General features: G+C 43.6%; 1 protein-coding gene and 1 long non-coding RNA gene across 6 annotated transcripts in view; one reads left to right on the top strand and one right to left on the bottom strand.

Annotated features, from left to right (window-relative positions):
• The window catches only part of LOC147024147 (uncharacterized), a 9,256-nt gene extending 8,626 nt beyond the window's left edge, over positions 1–630 (top strand). For all 3 annotated transcript variants that reach the window (XR_015058896.1, XR_015058895.1, XR_015058897.1), the window contains one exon: positions 54–630. This is a non-coding gene — a long non-coding RNA (uncharacterized LOC147024147). The remainder of the gene's footprint in view (positions 1–53) is intronic.
• An 8-nt stretch (positions 631–638) lies between these two features.
• Positions 639–16,664, bottom strand: part of PITRM1 (pitrilysin metallopeptidase 1) — an 87,158-nt gene continuing 71,132 nt past the window's right edge. For 2 of the 3 annotated variants that reach the window (XM_085883769.1, XM_085883770.1), the window contains exons 21-27: positions 12,088–12,251; positions 9,970–10,147; positions 9,703–9,815; positions 9,425–9,547; positions 9,160–9,305; positions 7,302–7,404; positions 639–1,416 (exon numbers count right to left, since the gene is read on the bottom strand). In XM_085883769.1, the coding sequence (XP_085739895.1) occupies positions 1,323–1,416; positions 7,302–7,404; positions 9,160–9,305; positions 9,425–9,547; positions 9,703–9,815; positions 9,970–10,147; positions 12,088–12,251 (921 nt within the window). In that variant the 3' untranslated portion in view covers positions 639–1,322. The remainder of the gene's footprint in view (positions 1,417–7,301; positions 7,405–9,159; positions 9,306–9,424; positions 9,548–9,702; positions 9,816–9,969; positions 10,148–12,087; positions 12,252–16,664) is intronic. The other variant, XM_085883771.1, reaches the window with a different exon arrangement.

Raw genomic sequence — 16,664 nt, 5'->3', positions numbered from 1 at the left:
AATTAAAAGTACTATCATGCAGATGTGCAACTTATGTTACCTTTTTGGTGCAGATCATCTGAGGATGAAGAAATGGAGATCTCCGACCTCGAAAGTGTGCTCGTTGACGACGAGCAAAGAAATTAACAGTCAAGATCCAAAAGAAGGCACTCACTAATCTAGATCCTCATCTCAAGAAATATACTGCACAATCGAGAGACGACTTCAATTGATGCAGAGCTAATATGCTGCTACAGTTGCACAATGACGATGATGACGACGATGCTTTGTCTATCCGTATCGATGGCATTAGAACTTGGACCTTCTTGAAATTCAACACTAATCCATTGCTTCATACTCAACAAAACAGAACAAGGACAACTGAATTAATCTCACCTGCACAACGCAAAGCATGTGTGCGCATCAGCTGCCGACAACAAGGCAGTACCAAGAAGAACACAATTCAGGTTTAAAAAAAAAAAGGAAAATTCAAAGTAGTTTAAAAAAAAACAAAAAAAACAACTGACCATTCATGACAATATTTTACCCTCATGTTTTTCACAATTGTACGGACACTCCAAATAAGTGCAACTACTTGTATTGTATTGTGACATTACAACTGGACTAATTAATAAATGATCTCAAGTCAAATACACAGCTTTCTTTTGTTATCTTTTAATCAGTTTAGAAATGACAGAACACAAGGCTCTGGATTTTGCAACGAAAGCATTCGGCAATGCTGGCATCATCCTCATCCAGAATCAATCTTCATCGTTTCTGCCATGGACCATTCTTTTATGGCATCGACACGACAATTTCGAAGAAATGAGGCAGTTCTTTGGTGGCAAATGTCTAGAGATTATATCAGGAAACTGATATCCATTGGGCTTTAAAAAAGAAACCCAATGTGACCCTTCCACACTCATTTGTAGAAAAACAGCAGAGTTTTCTCCAAGTCACTTGTTTGGTTGGGTGTTTGTTGTCACTTTTTCGCTGCTCGATTCCAAAGAAACAAAATGTATAAATACACTGTTTATGTCAGTATGTCTCCTGCTGCAATGACATTTTTACTGAATAATTCAAATGTAATATTTAATTATGAGTCTCAGCAATCTAATCACATCTGCCACCAATGACAGGGCAAGAGCTGTTGAACGCTCTTCCTAAATGATATAAGAAAGTAATCTCTCCAGCTGAAGGCCCCAAAAAGCACAGACTTCAAGAAGCGCCAGGTGGAACTACCAGGAACAAAAGTGTAGCTGATGGCTTGTACGTGATGCGCACTCCATTCTGGCCGGTGTTGCCCAATGCACTAAATGAATGCCCACGCTCAGGCACCCATTTTAGTGAACGATCCATGAAGGGTCTCTCGTCAAAGTCTTGTTTTGTGGGCCAATTATTGTCACGCCACTTGTTTGAGCTCCTTTTTCCAGGTACCTGGTGGGAGAGCATGGCAACATAGCTCAGCCAGTTTATCAGCATTTATGATTTCTCTTCATCTTTCTGTTGACCTGTTTCTTATGCTTAAAGTGAAACAAAAGGTGAGTTTCAAAAAGTCAGAATTACTCGATCTGCATCATCAAATTTTACTTTTCATACAAGTGGAGAATTAGCACCATTAAGTAGCAAATGCAACTTTGATAAATTTTCCAAAAAATATCTGTGGAGGAAGCAGTCTTTCCCATGATCGGCTGAAACTCATGATGTCAAAGCATGCAAACATAAATAAGTCACACATGTTTAACAGGCAACCACTGCGACACAAAACGCCATGTAGCTTATTGACCATATTTATCGACTCAGCATATTTTAGTGCCATCTACACTCAAAAAGTATGTCAATCCCCATCGACAGAAGAAGAATATGTTGTTCTTGTTTTAAGTGTTGCGAAACCATATAATTATTACGTTAAGAAAGCGTAAAAACAGGCCACAACCCGTCGTTGCAAAATAACCTGGACAAGTCGCTAGTCAATCACAGAGTGTTGCAGAAACAACACTGACTTGGGATAGCAATGTGGAATTTGACCATGGTATTGGCATACAATGGCCCACTATTTTTTTTTATAAAGACAGTGGGATCATCAATATCCCTCAGCAAATTATAACGGATAAGACAGCCACCTTAACGTCCCCTCCAAAGGAAGGCCTACTCATTGATGCAAGCTCTGCCTGCGATGCATGGGATGCATGGGTGGGATGTGTCCCCCCTGCCCCACTCTTTTGACAGGGGGGGGGTGGGGGGACACCAAAATCTAATCACCTTGTTATTGTCACCTCACCAACTCATCCACAACTTCCTTAGACATCATGATTATATATATATATATATATATATATATATATATATATATATATATATATATATATCTATATATCTATATATATCTATACATATATCTATATATATCTATACATATATCTATACATATATCTATATATATCTATATATATATCTATATATATCTATATATATCTATATATATCTATATATATCTATATATATCTATATATATCTATATATATGTATATCTATATATATATATCTATATATATCTATATATATCTATATATATCTATATATATATATATATATATATATATATATATATATATATATATATAGTTTTTCACTCTATCTCTCAATTTTAGAAATCAGGCCAATGTTGACCCTTTGACCTTAAAAATAATTGGTCATTGAATTAATTGACCTGATATGCAAATCCTGTTCAAATTTCAAGTCAATCGGATGAAAATTGATGATTTTAGAAATTCTACCCAAGTTGTTGACCTTTGACCGTTGATGACCTTAAAAATAATTGGTGGTTGAACTCTGTGAAATGAAATGCAAATCCCCTTCAAATTTCAAGTCAATCAGATGGAAATTGACAATTTTAGAAATTCGGCTCATGTTGACCTTTTGATCTATGTCACCCATTTTGTTTAACCAAATTTTACGAAACTTCAATGTGGGACCGCCGCAGAGTCAGTGACCGTAATCTCCGAAAATTTCAGAACAATCGGCTGAGCAGTTTGGGCTGGAGGTGAGTGGACAGACAGACAAACAAACAACCAAATGAAAAATTACTCATAAAGTGACAATTTGGCAAAACAGCACAGAGTAGAATAACACTCGGTAAAGTGCATAACTCTGCCAAGTGGAACAGTTTACATTTTGTATCCCAATGATGGGCTGGATCCAAACCAAAATCCAATCCGCTTGTTCTCATCACCTATCTAACTCATCCACAACTGTTTGAGATATTGTGATATATTTAGTTTTTGGCCCTATCAATTTTAGAAACTAGGCCTGTGTTGTTGACCTTTTGACCTTAAAATTAATTGGTAGTTGAATTCAGTGACCTGCCGTGAAAATGCTCTTCAAATTTCAAGTCAATCGGATGAAAATTGAGAATTTTAGAAAATTCGGCCCAAATTGGCCTTTTTTGACCTTTTGGTCCATGTTTACCTCAAAATTAATAGGTGGTTGAATGCAGTGACCTGATATGCAAATGCTCTACAAATTTCAAGTTAATTGGATTAAAATTGAGGCTTTTAGAAAGTTGGCCGAAGTTGACCTCAAAATTAATAGGTGGTTGAATTCTGCGACGTGATATGCAAATGGTCTTCAAATTTCAAATCAATGGGATGAAATTTGAGGATTTTAGAAAATTTGGCTCAAATTGGCCTATGTTCGACCAAATACCTTTTCGTTCGACCAAATTTTATGAAACGTCAATGTGGGACCGTCGCGGGGTCGGTGACATTAATCTCTGAAAATTTCAGAACGAACGGTAGAGCGGTTTGGGCTGGAGGCAAGCGGTGACACACACGGACACGGACATGGACACACACACACACACACACACACACACACACACACACACACACACACACACACACACACACACACACACACACACACACACACACACACACACACACACACACACACACACACACACACACACACACACACACACACACACACACACACACACACACACACGAATTTTCAGGTAAGAAAAGTTTGTCGAGTCATTGTTGCATTGGAGATGAATGTGTGATTAGACTGCCAAGGGTCCTCAGGCATCATCAGTCCTGACACATGAGCTCATCCTCATCCCCGTATAAAGGACTCTCGTGTCTATCCATTCAGACCAACTTGATAAATGATAAACAACAGAAGGGATTAATGCAGGAGCTGATTAATGTTCGGATTGAGATCGATACAGCAACTAAATTCATGGCAAGAGGTGGCCATTTGTCCCATCATGCCTGTGCTATACCAACACCAGGGTTGCGTTCCATTAGCAAGCAACTTGCTATTGCTCTGCCAAGTGGCTTGCTTGATTCAAAAGCACTCAACAAGCACTCACACCAACACAACGGAGTGCCTGGCAGCGTTTAACAACATGGCGGTCTCCATGTAAACAATGCTATCATGGTACTCGAGCAAATACTCTCCGGGATATCATTTTCAGTTCCACTTTATCCTCTTGCGCCAACTTCCCCAAGCAAATTAATTTTTATTAGCAGCGGCTACAGAGCATGAGGAAGAGAAAAAGAAAGAGAAAGAAATGGAGAGTCAGAAGGAGGAGTCCCCTGCCAACCAATGAACCTGCACTGTGCATTTTGGGGAAGGGGTGGGGGTATGCATGTTTGTCGATCTTGAATTGGGATGAAAAGTATCAGGTCAGGTCAGGTATGGGAGTATGCACTGGAGCAGCACGTCACTGTGTCCACTTTCTGCCGGTACTCAAGGGGCCTACATCTGGCCATCCTCCAGGGAGATGACTGGCCCATCCTCATCTTGAGACGGCGATCAACCTGCTGTAACCACGACGCACATTTGGCCCGTCGGCCAACTCCACTCACGAGACTCCCTCGCTTAGAGAATCTGGTAAGTAGGATCAGCGTCAGGAAAACGAGCCACATGACCACGCAGCTGACGCTCACATACTATACAGGTAACAAATCTCATCCAGGTTTCTCTCAGCAACCGCTGGTTGGACACAAAGTCTGCCCAGCAATAGCCAAGGATTCTCCGAAGAGACCTGGTACCGAAGGAGTTAAATCTCCATCTCAGATGCCTGGTCAGAGTGCAAATCTCACATCTGGAGACCAAGACTGGTAGCACCGAGGACTTAAAGACTCGGACTTTCATCCTCCTACATAGGTACCGATAGTGCCACACCCCATGATCCAGTGAATCCGTGACTCCCCAGGCCCAACCCAGATGTCTATTGACCTCTGGCTCACAACATGCAGAGACATGACCATCACTGCCAAGGTAAGTGAATCTCCGTGACCTCAACATATTCACCACAAACAGGTACGAACAAGATAGCAGCATCCAAGATGTCAATGAAAGCCTGGATCTTAGTTTTGACCCAGAAACACGCAATCCCAATGGCTCAAACTCCTCATTCAGCGCCTCGAGGGCCCTCATGAGGATATTCAGCGTCTCTGCAAAGATGATTTGATCATCCTCAAAATCAAGGTCAAAGATTATTGCCATTCCCAAACGATGTACCGCAACTTCACCTCCATGGCATCTTCCCCACAATCCAGTCCATGCAAGTGCTGAAAAGTGTGGGAGGCAATACACACCCCTGATGAACTCCAATAACAACTGGAAATAAGTCAGGGATGGAACCACCACATCTCACAGCACTCTCAGTACCAGAGTGTCGTTCAGACATCAGATTGATAAGTTTTGTTGGCACCCCACAAAGACTGAGAATCCTCCAAAGGACATCCCGATTCATGTATTGAAAACCTTGGAGAGATCATCAAAGGCTGCAAGCAGCCCCTGCTGAAACTCTCGTCTGCATTTAGTCAGGACCCGAAGAGCAAAGGACACGTTCAATCATTGACATCTTTGGTGTAAAGCCTGACTGCTCTGGGTGATGGTGCTCAAGCAGATGGTGGCAAACCCTATCAAGAATTATCCGAGCAAAGACCTTGCCCGGCACTGAGAGCAGCGTCACCCCTCGGTAGTTGTTGTAGTCTTGGCGATCACCCTTCCCTTTCCAGAGAGGGACAACAAGGCCCCTCTTCCAGTCAGTTGTGATGATGCCTGTGTTCCAGGCAGAGCACAGAACTGCATGCAGCGACACGAGTATAGCATTTCCACCAGTCTTGAGAAGTTCAGCATCGATGTCACAGATCCCAGGAACTTTACCCACATTCAACCGGATCACTGCGGCTTGTGTTTCCACAAATGAAGGTGGACCACAGTTGATTGGAGGGTGAGCAAGAGGGATAGTCCAACTGACACCTGATGTCCAACTCAACAGATGGTGGGTCAGTTTGGTACAGCCGCTCAAAATTACCGGCCCAGCGGACCTTCACTTCAGACTCTTCTGTCAAGAGCCTACCACCCTCCTCTCTATCTGCAGTACACCAAGGGACAGGCTTGGAGGAACGCAATGCACGAATTCCTCCGTCAGCGGGACCAGAATCAATTGACCACAGGTGATGCTCTACCCCTTCACAGATTCCTCACACATAGACCTCCATATCCACCCTCAGCGCACGTTCACTTTTACGTTTTACGTGGATGAAAAGTATCAACAACAATAAAAGTATTAAATGCACATTTGCATCTGGTTTTTCAGTGCAATGAAAAACTTTGGCACGAAGAAGAAGCTCGGAAATTAAAAGTGCCCATTTTATTCGTTAAATTATTTCAAAGTAATGTGGAAAAGGTGGTCAGATTACAGCAAAGAGCGGCTTGTCAGCAATTTGCATTGCCTAGACTTGCTCGGGCGTCACTATTGGCACTGAGATTTGCACTTGCAATGTCCGCAACCACCCCCCCCCCCACCACTTTTAAGTAGCGATCGACGTCAATGCACAGGATAACTGCTGGGAATCAAATAGACTGCACAGCGACACTTGACCATTTCAAACAGTCAAGGATAAACAAGCAAATGGTAAAAATATTCCATGGGAAAAATTTTTTCTTTAAACATTCCGCTTCCTGAAAGGTCTTTGTTTGTGAACCTTCTTCATCACAGTGTCACATTATTTTGGTCACTCGAGTCTGTTGGTTTATTTTTACACATTATAAACTTGAAAGCAAGTTGTACACCAGTGTGCGCTTTCCCTCCCACCAAACCATAACTAACAGGCAGAACTACCGTTTCTTGTATCCACATTTTCATATAAAGCTGGCAGGCCATATTCAATCCGACGAAACTTCTCCAATCCTGAATGCCGTTTCCATTCGCGCGATACCTTTCCACCCACTGTGAGAACACAGACTTCTTCAGAGACTTCCTCGGTAACAAAACATGATAACTTAAACACACCAACCTGGTGGCAACATCAACGAGTGAGTCTTGGTTTACAGAGAACACAGCTTCACGATGTTTCTGTCTCATTTCCTCCGATATGCCAGACAGGAATAGGGCTTGTCCTGTTGTAACAGAGGAGAAAAACAAGAGCGAGAATTGCTTTGCAATATTTTCCAAGTCCAAAGAGGGCATAACTGAAAAATTGCCGAAACGCCCTGAAACTCGAACTTGTTCTGTAACTTATCAGAAAAAAAAAGTCATGTACCGAGTTTCAGTTGAATATGTTGAAGGGTATGGGGAAAAAAACCACAGCTGGGACGGATGGTCGGACAGACGGAGAGCAAACCTATCGTCTCCTCCGGTGAAACCGGTTGGGGACTACTCGGACAGGATAGACGATATCAACATCAGCACAACTTTATTAACTCAAAAAGGCACATAAGGAATATACCCAGGGCAATTATAGTGGTGATTGGTCAGGAATCTTGGCCTTCAAAGCAACAAGAAGATCAGGGTGGAGTTAAGTTGGTAAAATAAAAATAATAATAATAATAATAATAATAATAATAATAATAATAATGAGGTTTGAAAAGAGGAATCAAATTAATATTTTACAAGCAGATAAAGATTGTGAAATGTTTCAGAGTAAAGGAAAATTCATAAATGTTTTAACCACAAAACATTAGGTTTACCTTGTGTGGCTTTCTCACCTAAGAACCAAATGTTTGCAGGTCTATTAAAAAAAGAAGAAGATATCTTTGATATCCACAAAAACAGGTTCGTTGACGTTAAAAATATATATTTTATTGTGGCTAAATTTCACGATGAAGCTTGTCCACAAGCCATGTGCTAGAGGAGGATATTAGGAGACGTCCGTGTACTTCTACATGAATGACAAGGGTATTAGTAGACAATGGACAAATAAACACAGTGTTTGGGAGATGAACGAGGGATCCAAGCATCACAAGCCATGTTTTTCAAATTGGAATGCCAAATCAGGTGAACCCAAGCTCCAACTCTGCAAAGACTCATTCGTCGTTGTGCTTCGAAAGGAAATGCAGCAACAGAGCTTCAAACTCTTTAGATTGTTCCAACAATGGAGGATATCCAATTTTCACATTGGCCTAGCCTTCGTTGGAAGTACTATTACTTTTCAGCAGGTATTCGAAGCACAACTCAAAAACAATCTTTACTGGATACAAAAGTGCAGCTATTGTTTACATGGAGACAAATGCATCAACTTTCAAAAGTAGTTTGTGAAAGTATCCAGAGGCTAAGGAATAAAGGGATATCTGAAAAAAAAAAAATTTAAGTTTAAGAGCTGAATCTCATCATTGTGAAGAGCTGTATCTTCATCACCAGACTCAGTGGAGTAATGGTTGGAGTATCCGCTCTGAGTCTAGGAGGTCGGCGGTTCTAACCCTGACCGAGTCGTACCAAAATGCGAGCTAAAAATGCTACGTGCTGCTTCATTGCTCGCATGCTCAGCATTTAAAAGGAAAGAGCATGGACAATCCCCATAAGCTGTTAATAATAGTGCAGGCATTGATGGGCCGACTGGCCTCCTCCTGCATCGAAATTCCTTGTAAGGGGAATAATTATCTTTAGGTTTTTACAAAATGTACAAAATATATAATTACAATCTTGTTTGTTTTTCTGCAAGCACCTGATCATCACTTCATGAAAGTTTGTTATATCCACCTCTGACACCGACTGAATGAAGACTTCACTTTCACTGCAACCAAAAAGTTTTGATACATCATACGACTGAAAATTCTGGGGGATTTGGGGCTGGAGTAATTGGTACTGACAAAGAGAATTCACCGATAATAGAAACTTCAAATATTACGCAAGGAATTCATTGGTGTCACATGTACCCTTCTCTGACGGTGCGAGGGGAGCATCGATAGCTGAGAATACTGATAATTTGGCCTCGTCGACGTCCTGTGCATTGTACTTGCCAGAACACGCCCAGCTCTTTGAACGTTCAAATGTGGACAAGGAGTTATGGGGTGAGGGGTCCCTGAAAACAGGACACAAGCACAATTTACGAGTTATCACATCGTTTGCTGCAAAATACATTTCCAATCACATCGATGAATTTCAATTATCCCTTTTTCATATGCACCCAGTCCCAAAAACCTGTAAGAGAAGAAGGTGAAGTTCCCATTCGTCATTTTGGCAGCACCTCCGTACGCACCACCTTTCTCCCGTATCTCCCTGTGGAGAAACTTGCTGCCGAGAAGTCGAGCCAGCACCTGCAAGCTAAATGGTAGTATAGACAGTCAGAAGTCATTAAAACAGTGTTCAAAACCAATTAAATCTCAACATTCGAGCTCTTATCCATGTACATCGCAAGGTCTTTACTTCTCAACTAGCACGACTTGTTATTTATGCTAATGGCCTTGACCGGGGGTTACCTCGCATAATCTGGGTCTGTGAAGGGGACACAGCGCAGACAGTGAGCGGCGAAAGAAACCGGCACATCCAGCTGGAAGTAGGTCTTCATCTCACAGGGACGGAACCAAGATTGCTGCCACAGGTAGCGCATTAAAATAATAAATAAGGAAAGAAAGGAATAAGGAAACATAAAACAAACAAATAATGAAAAGCCGACAATTATCTCATCGTCTTCGAAGTGGGGTATCAAAGGAATTTAGCCCAACAGGTATATCTCTGAGATTCACCAAGAGGAGATGTCGTATCATCTTTTCATTGCCATCCTCACAAGGCAAAGACTTTTGCAACACCGTCGCTTGCACCAGTGGAGATTGCTTGGGTGTTGATTTTGGCAGTGATGCAACAAAACGATCTAGCGCCATCAAGGCATGCTCCGTCTTCTCGGGTGTCGAGTTGATGGAACACCTGTGGGACAGCCAGTGTTTAAAAGCAGCACTTTAGTAAAACCCCACAATTTCTCTTCCTCTGTGCTGGAGTTGATCTCAAAGCAACTTAATATGAAGTGGAGGTGACCTCCAAATAACGGAGTCGAGGTGACATTAAAATACATTCTAACAGCAGAAGACCAATTATTTCCCCCCACCCACAACCAAAAGGAAAAAATATATATATTGAGAGCAGTTTAATCGTTCGAAGGACGTAATCGAAGAAAGCCGTGGCTGCATAGGGCAAACTCATATACACAGAGAATGGGGAATTGCGCGGGGGGGGGGGGGGCGGGGGTTAAGGTACAATATAAAACATCATCAAAAAAAAAATTCTCAAAAAAGTTGCAGACAGATTCGGATGAAATTTTGTGGACAGGTTGGGGATGTGGCATGGACGAATTGAATCGATTTTGGTGAAGATCCGAATCCGGATCCGGATAAGAGAATTCTTTAATTTTTAAAGTGATTCTTCACCATTGAGATAGGGCCAAAAACGTTACATTGCATATTTCAAGAAATTAATGGGCCCGATATGTTCTCGTGGATCAGGGATGGAGGTGGATCATTGCATGGCAGAGGAATGCATTCTATCAAGTGCCCTTCTAGTTGTTATTGTTACCCTCGCCAAAGTAGAGGGTATTGCACTTACGTCCGTCTGTCTGTCTGTCTGTCTGTCCACACAGAACTTTTGCGTTTTTCTCTGCAACTGCTTGTCGGATTGAGACGATTTTCACCATTGGTGCGACTACTCATGCAAAATGTTGTAATGATAATTATGACGTCATAGGTCACGTGGTATGGCAGCCATATGGGAAAAACGGAAAAACTTTGGACCTCTATCTCTGAAACCACACCAAGGAAAAATTGAAACTTAGCACATAGCAGGTACTCCTCATGGGGAATGAGTTCTATTTTTATGACGTCATAGGTGCACTCGTTATATGTAGAATGCCACATCAGATCAGTATGAAAATTTTTGAGGGTCATCTTTGCATAAACGTATGACCGTTTGTCCATGAGGAACAAAAGGTTCGCACATATGATATCACAAGTCACATGGTTGGCAGCCATATTGCATTTACCCTCAAACCTATAAAAAATACACCACACAAAAGAAGTCCTGGCAAGGGTCTGCAATCTCTGATTGCTCTTTTTCTTGTTAACCTCCGCCATCGAAGATGGACGGAGGTTACTGTTTTCACCTCTGTTTGTTTGTTTGTTTGTTTGTGAACAGTATTACGGAAAAACTCCGACGGATTTCGACGAAACTTGGTGGGGGGATTAGGTATGGTCCAAGGATCATGCCATTAGATTTTGCACTTGGTCCAAAGTCCAATATGGCGCTATGGTGGCCATTTTGAAAAAATTTGAATTTTTGTTTTTGCATGTCTACATGTTTTAAGTGATTTCCAACCAAAAAAAAAAATAATTGCTCGAGAAAAAAAAAAAAACTGCAACTTTTTATTCAACAAAATTTCGATTTTTTTTTTGCATTTCTACATGTTATAAGTGATTTCCAACAAAAAAACATGCCAAAATTATAATTGCGGCTGATTTTGGAACTTCAGGTGGATATACCCATGTAAAATCAATTTCTGTCTCAAGGAATCTAGTTATGACGAATGAATTGAGTATGTAAAAGTTAAAAGTAAAAGGGAAAGTTGCAAACTATAACTCTGTGAGCGCTGGTGACGTCAAATTGAATGAATAGGATATCAGGTTCACTTGAGTGACCTCGCAGTATTGGCGGTGGAGGTTTTGCACTCGACCAAGTGCTCCCCCTCCAGTTATAGTACGTTTTCAAACACAAGCATACACTTAGAAAACCCAAAGGTAATTAACGAAAGTTACATTGTATTTTCCAACGACTTTAGTGCATTATATTTTGAAAACAAGAATAAGAGGCTTGAGACCGACCTTAGATTCCCGGACGTGAGAAGTTGGTGCTGGAGGCGTGAGAGTTTTCCAATTAGATGATTCACATCCGTATACTCCGACAGACGCTTCATCAGCGAGACCTTGTGTGAGAAACAATCCTGGACTGAACGTGGATACATTGACCCAAAAACTTTCCCTGGATACTGTTGGCAATTCAAGCAAAAATACAAATAAAATAGTGACGGTAACATTGTATATTTCAGCTTGAAATGGTAAACTTGACTCCTTATCTGGCGTTGATGTCAATGTACTTGAGAATGCTTTTTTTTTTGTCCTGTGAGCATCAGTGATATTTCTCATATCAACAAAGAATTAAAATTTACCATTTATCCATCACTTGTACAAGAATATCAAAGCACGACAAAACTTTATCGTAAATAATATTGTTACGGTTGTGGAAATTAACAGATCACCATTCAGGTTCCCCAAAGATCAGTTATTTCGATAAGTGTGTGTTCCAGGTTAGATTTCCCCACCGATGTATAACGGAAATTATTCGTGTGCCGGGCTGTGAATCTTTGAGTTAGCCGTTATTCTTTCTCTCTCTCTTTTATTTTAAACAAACACACCACATCTCTACAACCACACCACCTCCACCAAAACGTCAACAACCTCCACAACCATGCCACCTCCACCACTCCTCAACAACATCTCGACAACCATGCCACCTCCACCAAAACGCCAATAAACTCCACAACCACACCACCTCCACCACAACGCCACAAAGTTTACAACCACGGCATCTCTACAAACAAAAAGAACAACTCAACAACTTAACTCCCACCCGGATATTCTGGGACGAAAACAGGATTGACGGTTGGGGCGGGTCCCTCAGAACGGGTAAACAAAAATGACGGTTACAAAAAAGTATGCTCTGAATAAAAACAACCCGATCACTCCGAGGATTTTTCCCCCGCGCGCCGAGAAGGGAGGGGCGAACACCCCGGGGCGATAAAAAGGCGCGTTTCGACGCCAAGAGCATTGTTGTTGGTCAGAGAAGTGGAGTTCGTTCGTCGTTGGAGCCAGCCAAGTCACCAAGTTGTTGGTCGTTGTTGGTCAGTGGAGGCAGTCGAGTTAGAGCCAGAGAGAAGTCGCCAGCCGGAGAGAAGTCGCCAGCCAGAGAGAAGTCGCCAGCCAGAGAGAAGTCGCCAGCAAGCTACGTAACGGTCTGAGCGATCGAGCCCCGAGTCGGTCGAGCGACGCTGAGGAGTGAGCGGGCTCTTAAAGAGCATCAACACTAAAAGAGCAAGGCCCGTTCGCTCCTCTGAATCGTCGGTCAGGCCCGATAGACCAGGCCGCGCTGCTTGGCCCTGGACCAACGAAGCCGCCATTACAACAACTGCCGCGTTGACGATGAGACATACGGAGGGTCGCCGACCAAAAGACCCATCGAGTCGCCTCAAGGGCGACAAATGAAACCTGCCCGACCTCGCAGAGCTACTTCGGTCATCTCAGCTCCGAGGAACATTAAAGGCTTCCGAGCCCAGTTCTATCTTTCTTTTCTGGGGTTTTTGCATGAAAGTCTGTGGCGCCTTGTCCGTAAGTAGAATTATTGTAAGTGCATGTACGTAATGAATAGATATCGGCTGTAGGTTTTTGCTCGTGTCATGTCCCCTATCCCCACTCATTGCATTGCTTACGTGTAAAAATAAATGTCCCCATTGTTGAATGTCACCTGCTCGTTGCGTCCTTTCCCGCCATTGACTGCCATAATTGCGTTCGGAATAAATAGCTGGCTGATTAATAGCCGATAAAACGTACATCTGGTCTGACGGGGCTTGGCGATATAAAACCGCTCGGCAATCGCAAACGGAACGAGCTGCTTAAAGTGGCTCGTTTCATGCAGGCTTCGTTGAGGTATAAATCACTGGCATTTCTGTCTGCGCGAATAATTCGGTACATCGACAATTCGGCGATCGACCCTGTAGCGCGGACAGAAGAGTTGGCTGATTTATGGTGTGGTTAACAACACCCGTAGCTGGGTTTCGGCATTGATTCGAAAGCTGCGACGAGATTGCTCGTTCGGTGGGCGCGCACGGCCGCAATTGAGCTAAAGGCGGTCGCCCGCACGCTGGGCGGGCGAGAATCCACAACAATATTAAGATTAAAGAATAGTGATGGTGATGTAATGGAAAGGACAACAGCTCAAACACTGGCATCTGAGTGTATCAGGTCAGGTCAGGTATGGGAGTATACACCGGTGCAGCGCAGTCACTGCATCCACCTTCTGCCAGTACTCCAGGGGCCTCCGTCTGGCCATCCCCCAGGCAGATGCCTGGCCCATCCCTATCTCTTTGAAAGGCTGATCAACCTGCTGCAACCACGATGCACGTGGTCGGCCCATTGGCCTCCTCCACTCACGAGGCTCCCTCGCTGAGAGAATCTGGTGAGCAAGATCAGCGTCAGGAAAACGAGCCACATGTCTATACAGCCACAGCTGACGCTCACAAACTATGCAGGTAACAAATCTCATTTGAGTCTCTCTCAGCAACCGCTCGGACACCAATGTCCAACGAGTGGTCCGACCAATGAGAGCCAAGGATTCTCCAAAGAGACCTGGTACCAAAGGAATTCAGTCTCCATCTTAGATCCCTGGGCAGAGTCCAAGTCTCACATCCGTAGAGCAAGAAGAGAAGCACCAAGGACATGAAGACTTGAACTTTTGTCCTCCTGTACAGGTACCGACAGCACCACACCCCATGATCCAGTGAATCTATGATTCCCGAGGCCCGACCAAGACGTCGATTGACCTCTGGCTCACAGCCAGCAGAGACATGAATATCATTGCCAAGGTAAATGAATCTCTCCATGACCTCAACTTCCTCACCACAAACAGGTACAGACAAGATAGCAGCATCCAAGATGTCATTTAAAGCCTGCATCTTAGTTTAGTCCGAGGAAACCGAGAATCCCTGTGGCTCAGACTCCTCATTCAGCACCTCGAGGGCCCCCAAAAGGATCTTCAGATTCTATGCAAAGATGACTGCATCATCTGTGAAATCAAGGGCAGAGACCTTGACATTCCCAAACGTCGCACCGCAGCTTGACCTCTCCAAAAACCTCACCAGAATCCAGTCAATACAAGTGCTGAAATGTGTGGACACCAGTACACACCCCTGATGAATTCCAGTAACAACTGGAAATAAGTCAGAGATTGTGTCACCACATCCTACAGCACTCTCAGTATCAGAATATAGTTCAGACAGATTGATCAGTTTTGGTGGCACCCCATGAAGACCAAGAATCCTCCAGAGGGCATCCCGATTCACTGAATAGAACGCTTTGCAGAGATCAACATAGGCTGCAAGTAGCCCCTGCCGAAACTCTCGTCTGCATTCGGTGAGGACACGAAGACAAAGGACAAGGTCAATCATTGACATCTTTGGTGTAAAGCCTGACTGATCTTGGCGCTGGTGCTCAAGCAGATGGTGGTGAACCCAATCAAGAATTATCCGAGCAAAGACCTTGCCCGGCACTGAGAGCAGCGTCACCCCTCGGTAGTTGTTGCAGTCTTGGCGATCACCCTTCCCTTTCCAGAGAGGGACAATAAGGCCCCTCTTCCAGTCAGTTGCGAACATGCCTGTGTTCCAGGCTGAGCACGGAACTGCATGCAACAACACGAGTACAGCATTTCCACCAGCCTTGAGAAGTTCAGCATGGATGTCGCAGATCCCAGGAGTTTCACCCCATTTCAACCGGTTCACCACCGCCTGGGTTTCCACAAACAAAAGTGGATCACAGTTGATTGGAGGGTCAGTAATAGGAATCGTAACACCCCTGTCATCCAACTCAACAGCTGGTGGATCAGCCTGGTACAGCTGCTCAAAGTTACCAGCCCAGCAGGCCTTCACTTCGGACTCCTCTGTCAAGAGCCCTCCACCCTCTGATCCAACTGCAGTACACTGAGGGATTGGCTTGGTTGAACACAATGCGGAAATTCCCCTGTAAGCAGGAATAGAATCACTTGACCACAGGTGATGCTCTACCTCCCTCACAGATTCCTCGCACATAAGCCTCCTTGTCCACCCTCAGTGCACATACAGTTTTACGCCTCAACTCCCTGAACAGCTCAGCTCTTCCATTAAGCCTGGCTCTGCAACTCTGGTCAATGGTATCCAGTGTCCCTTGAGAGAGAAAATTCTTCTTCACCCTCTGCTGAGTTCCACGAGATCCACTGGCAACATCAAGGACGGTGGTCTTTAAGGCACTCCACAACTCTTCATGATTCACCAAAGCACGCAGACCCCCCAAAACTCCACTCAGTCTGTTCGAAAACTCCTCAGCTACCCTCTCATCCTTGAGCTTGCCAACATCCAGCCTAGGATGGGATGGTACTATTCTCCCAGATTTAAGCTGCAACTTCAGAGTTCCTACCACAAGCCTCTGGTCGGTATTGAGGAACTGAGCACTCTGGTGGAGCCTGAAGTTCTGGATCATCCTCCAATGACCATCAACGACCACATGGTCAATCTCCTCAGCCACACCACCAGTGCTGGCATACCAAGTCCAGCGATGAGCCTGTGGGCACTGAAACCATGAACCAGCCAACCTTAGTC

Source organism: Eptatretus burgeri, chromosome 6 (genome assembly GCF_056783735.1).
Source record: "Eptatretus burgeri isolate ZD-2024b chromosome 6, Ebu_testis_v1, whole genome shotgun sequence".
NCBI classification, from domain to species: Eukaryota; Metazoa; Chordata; class Myxini; order Myxiniformes; family Myxinidae; genus Eptatretus; species Eptatretus burgeri.
This window is presented reverse-complemented; position numbering and strand designations above follow the sequence as displayed.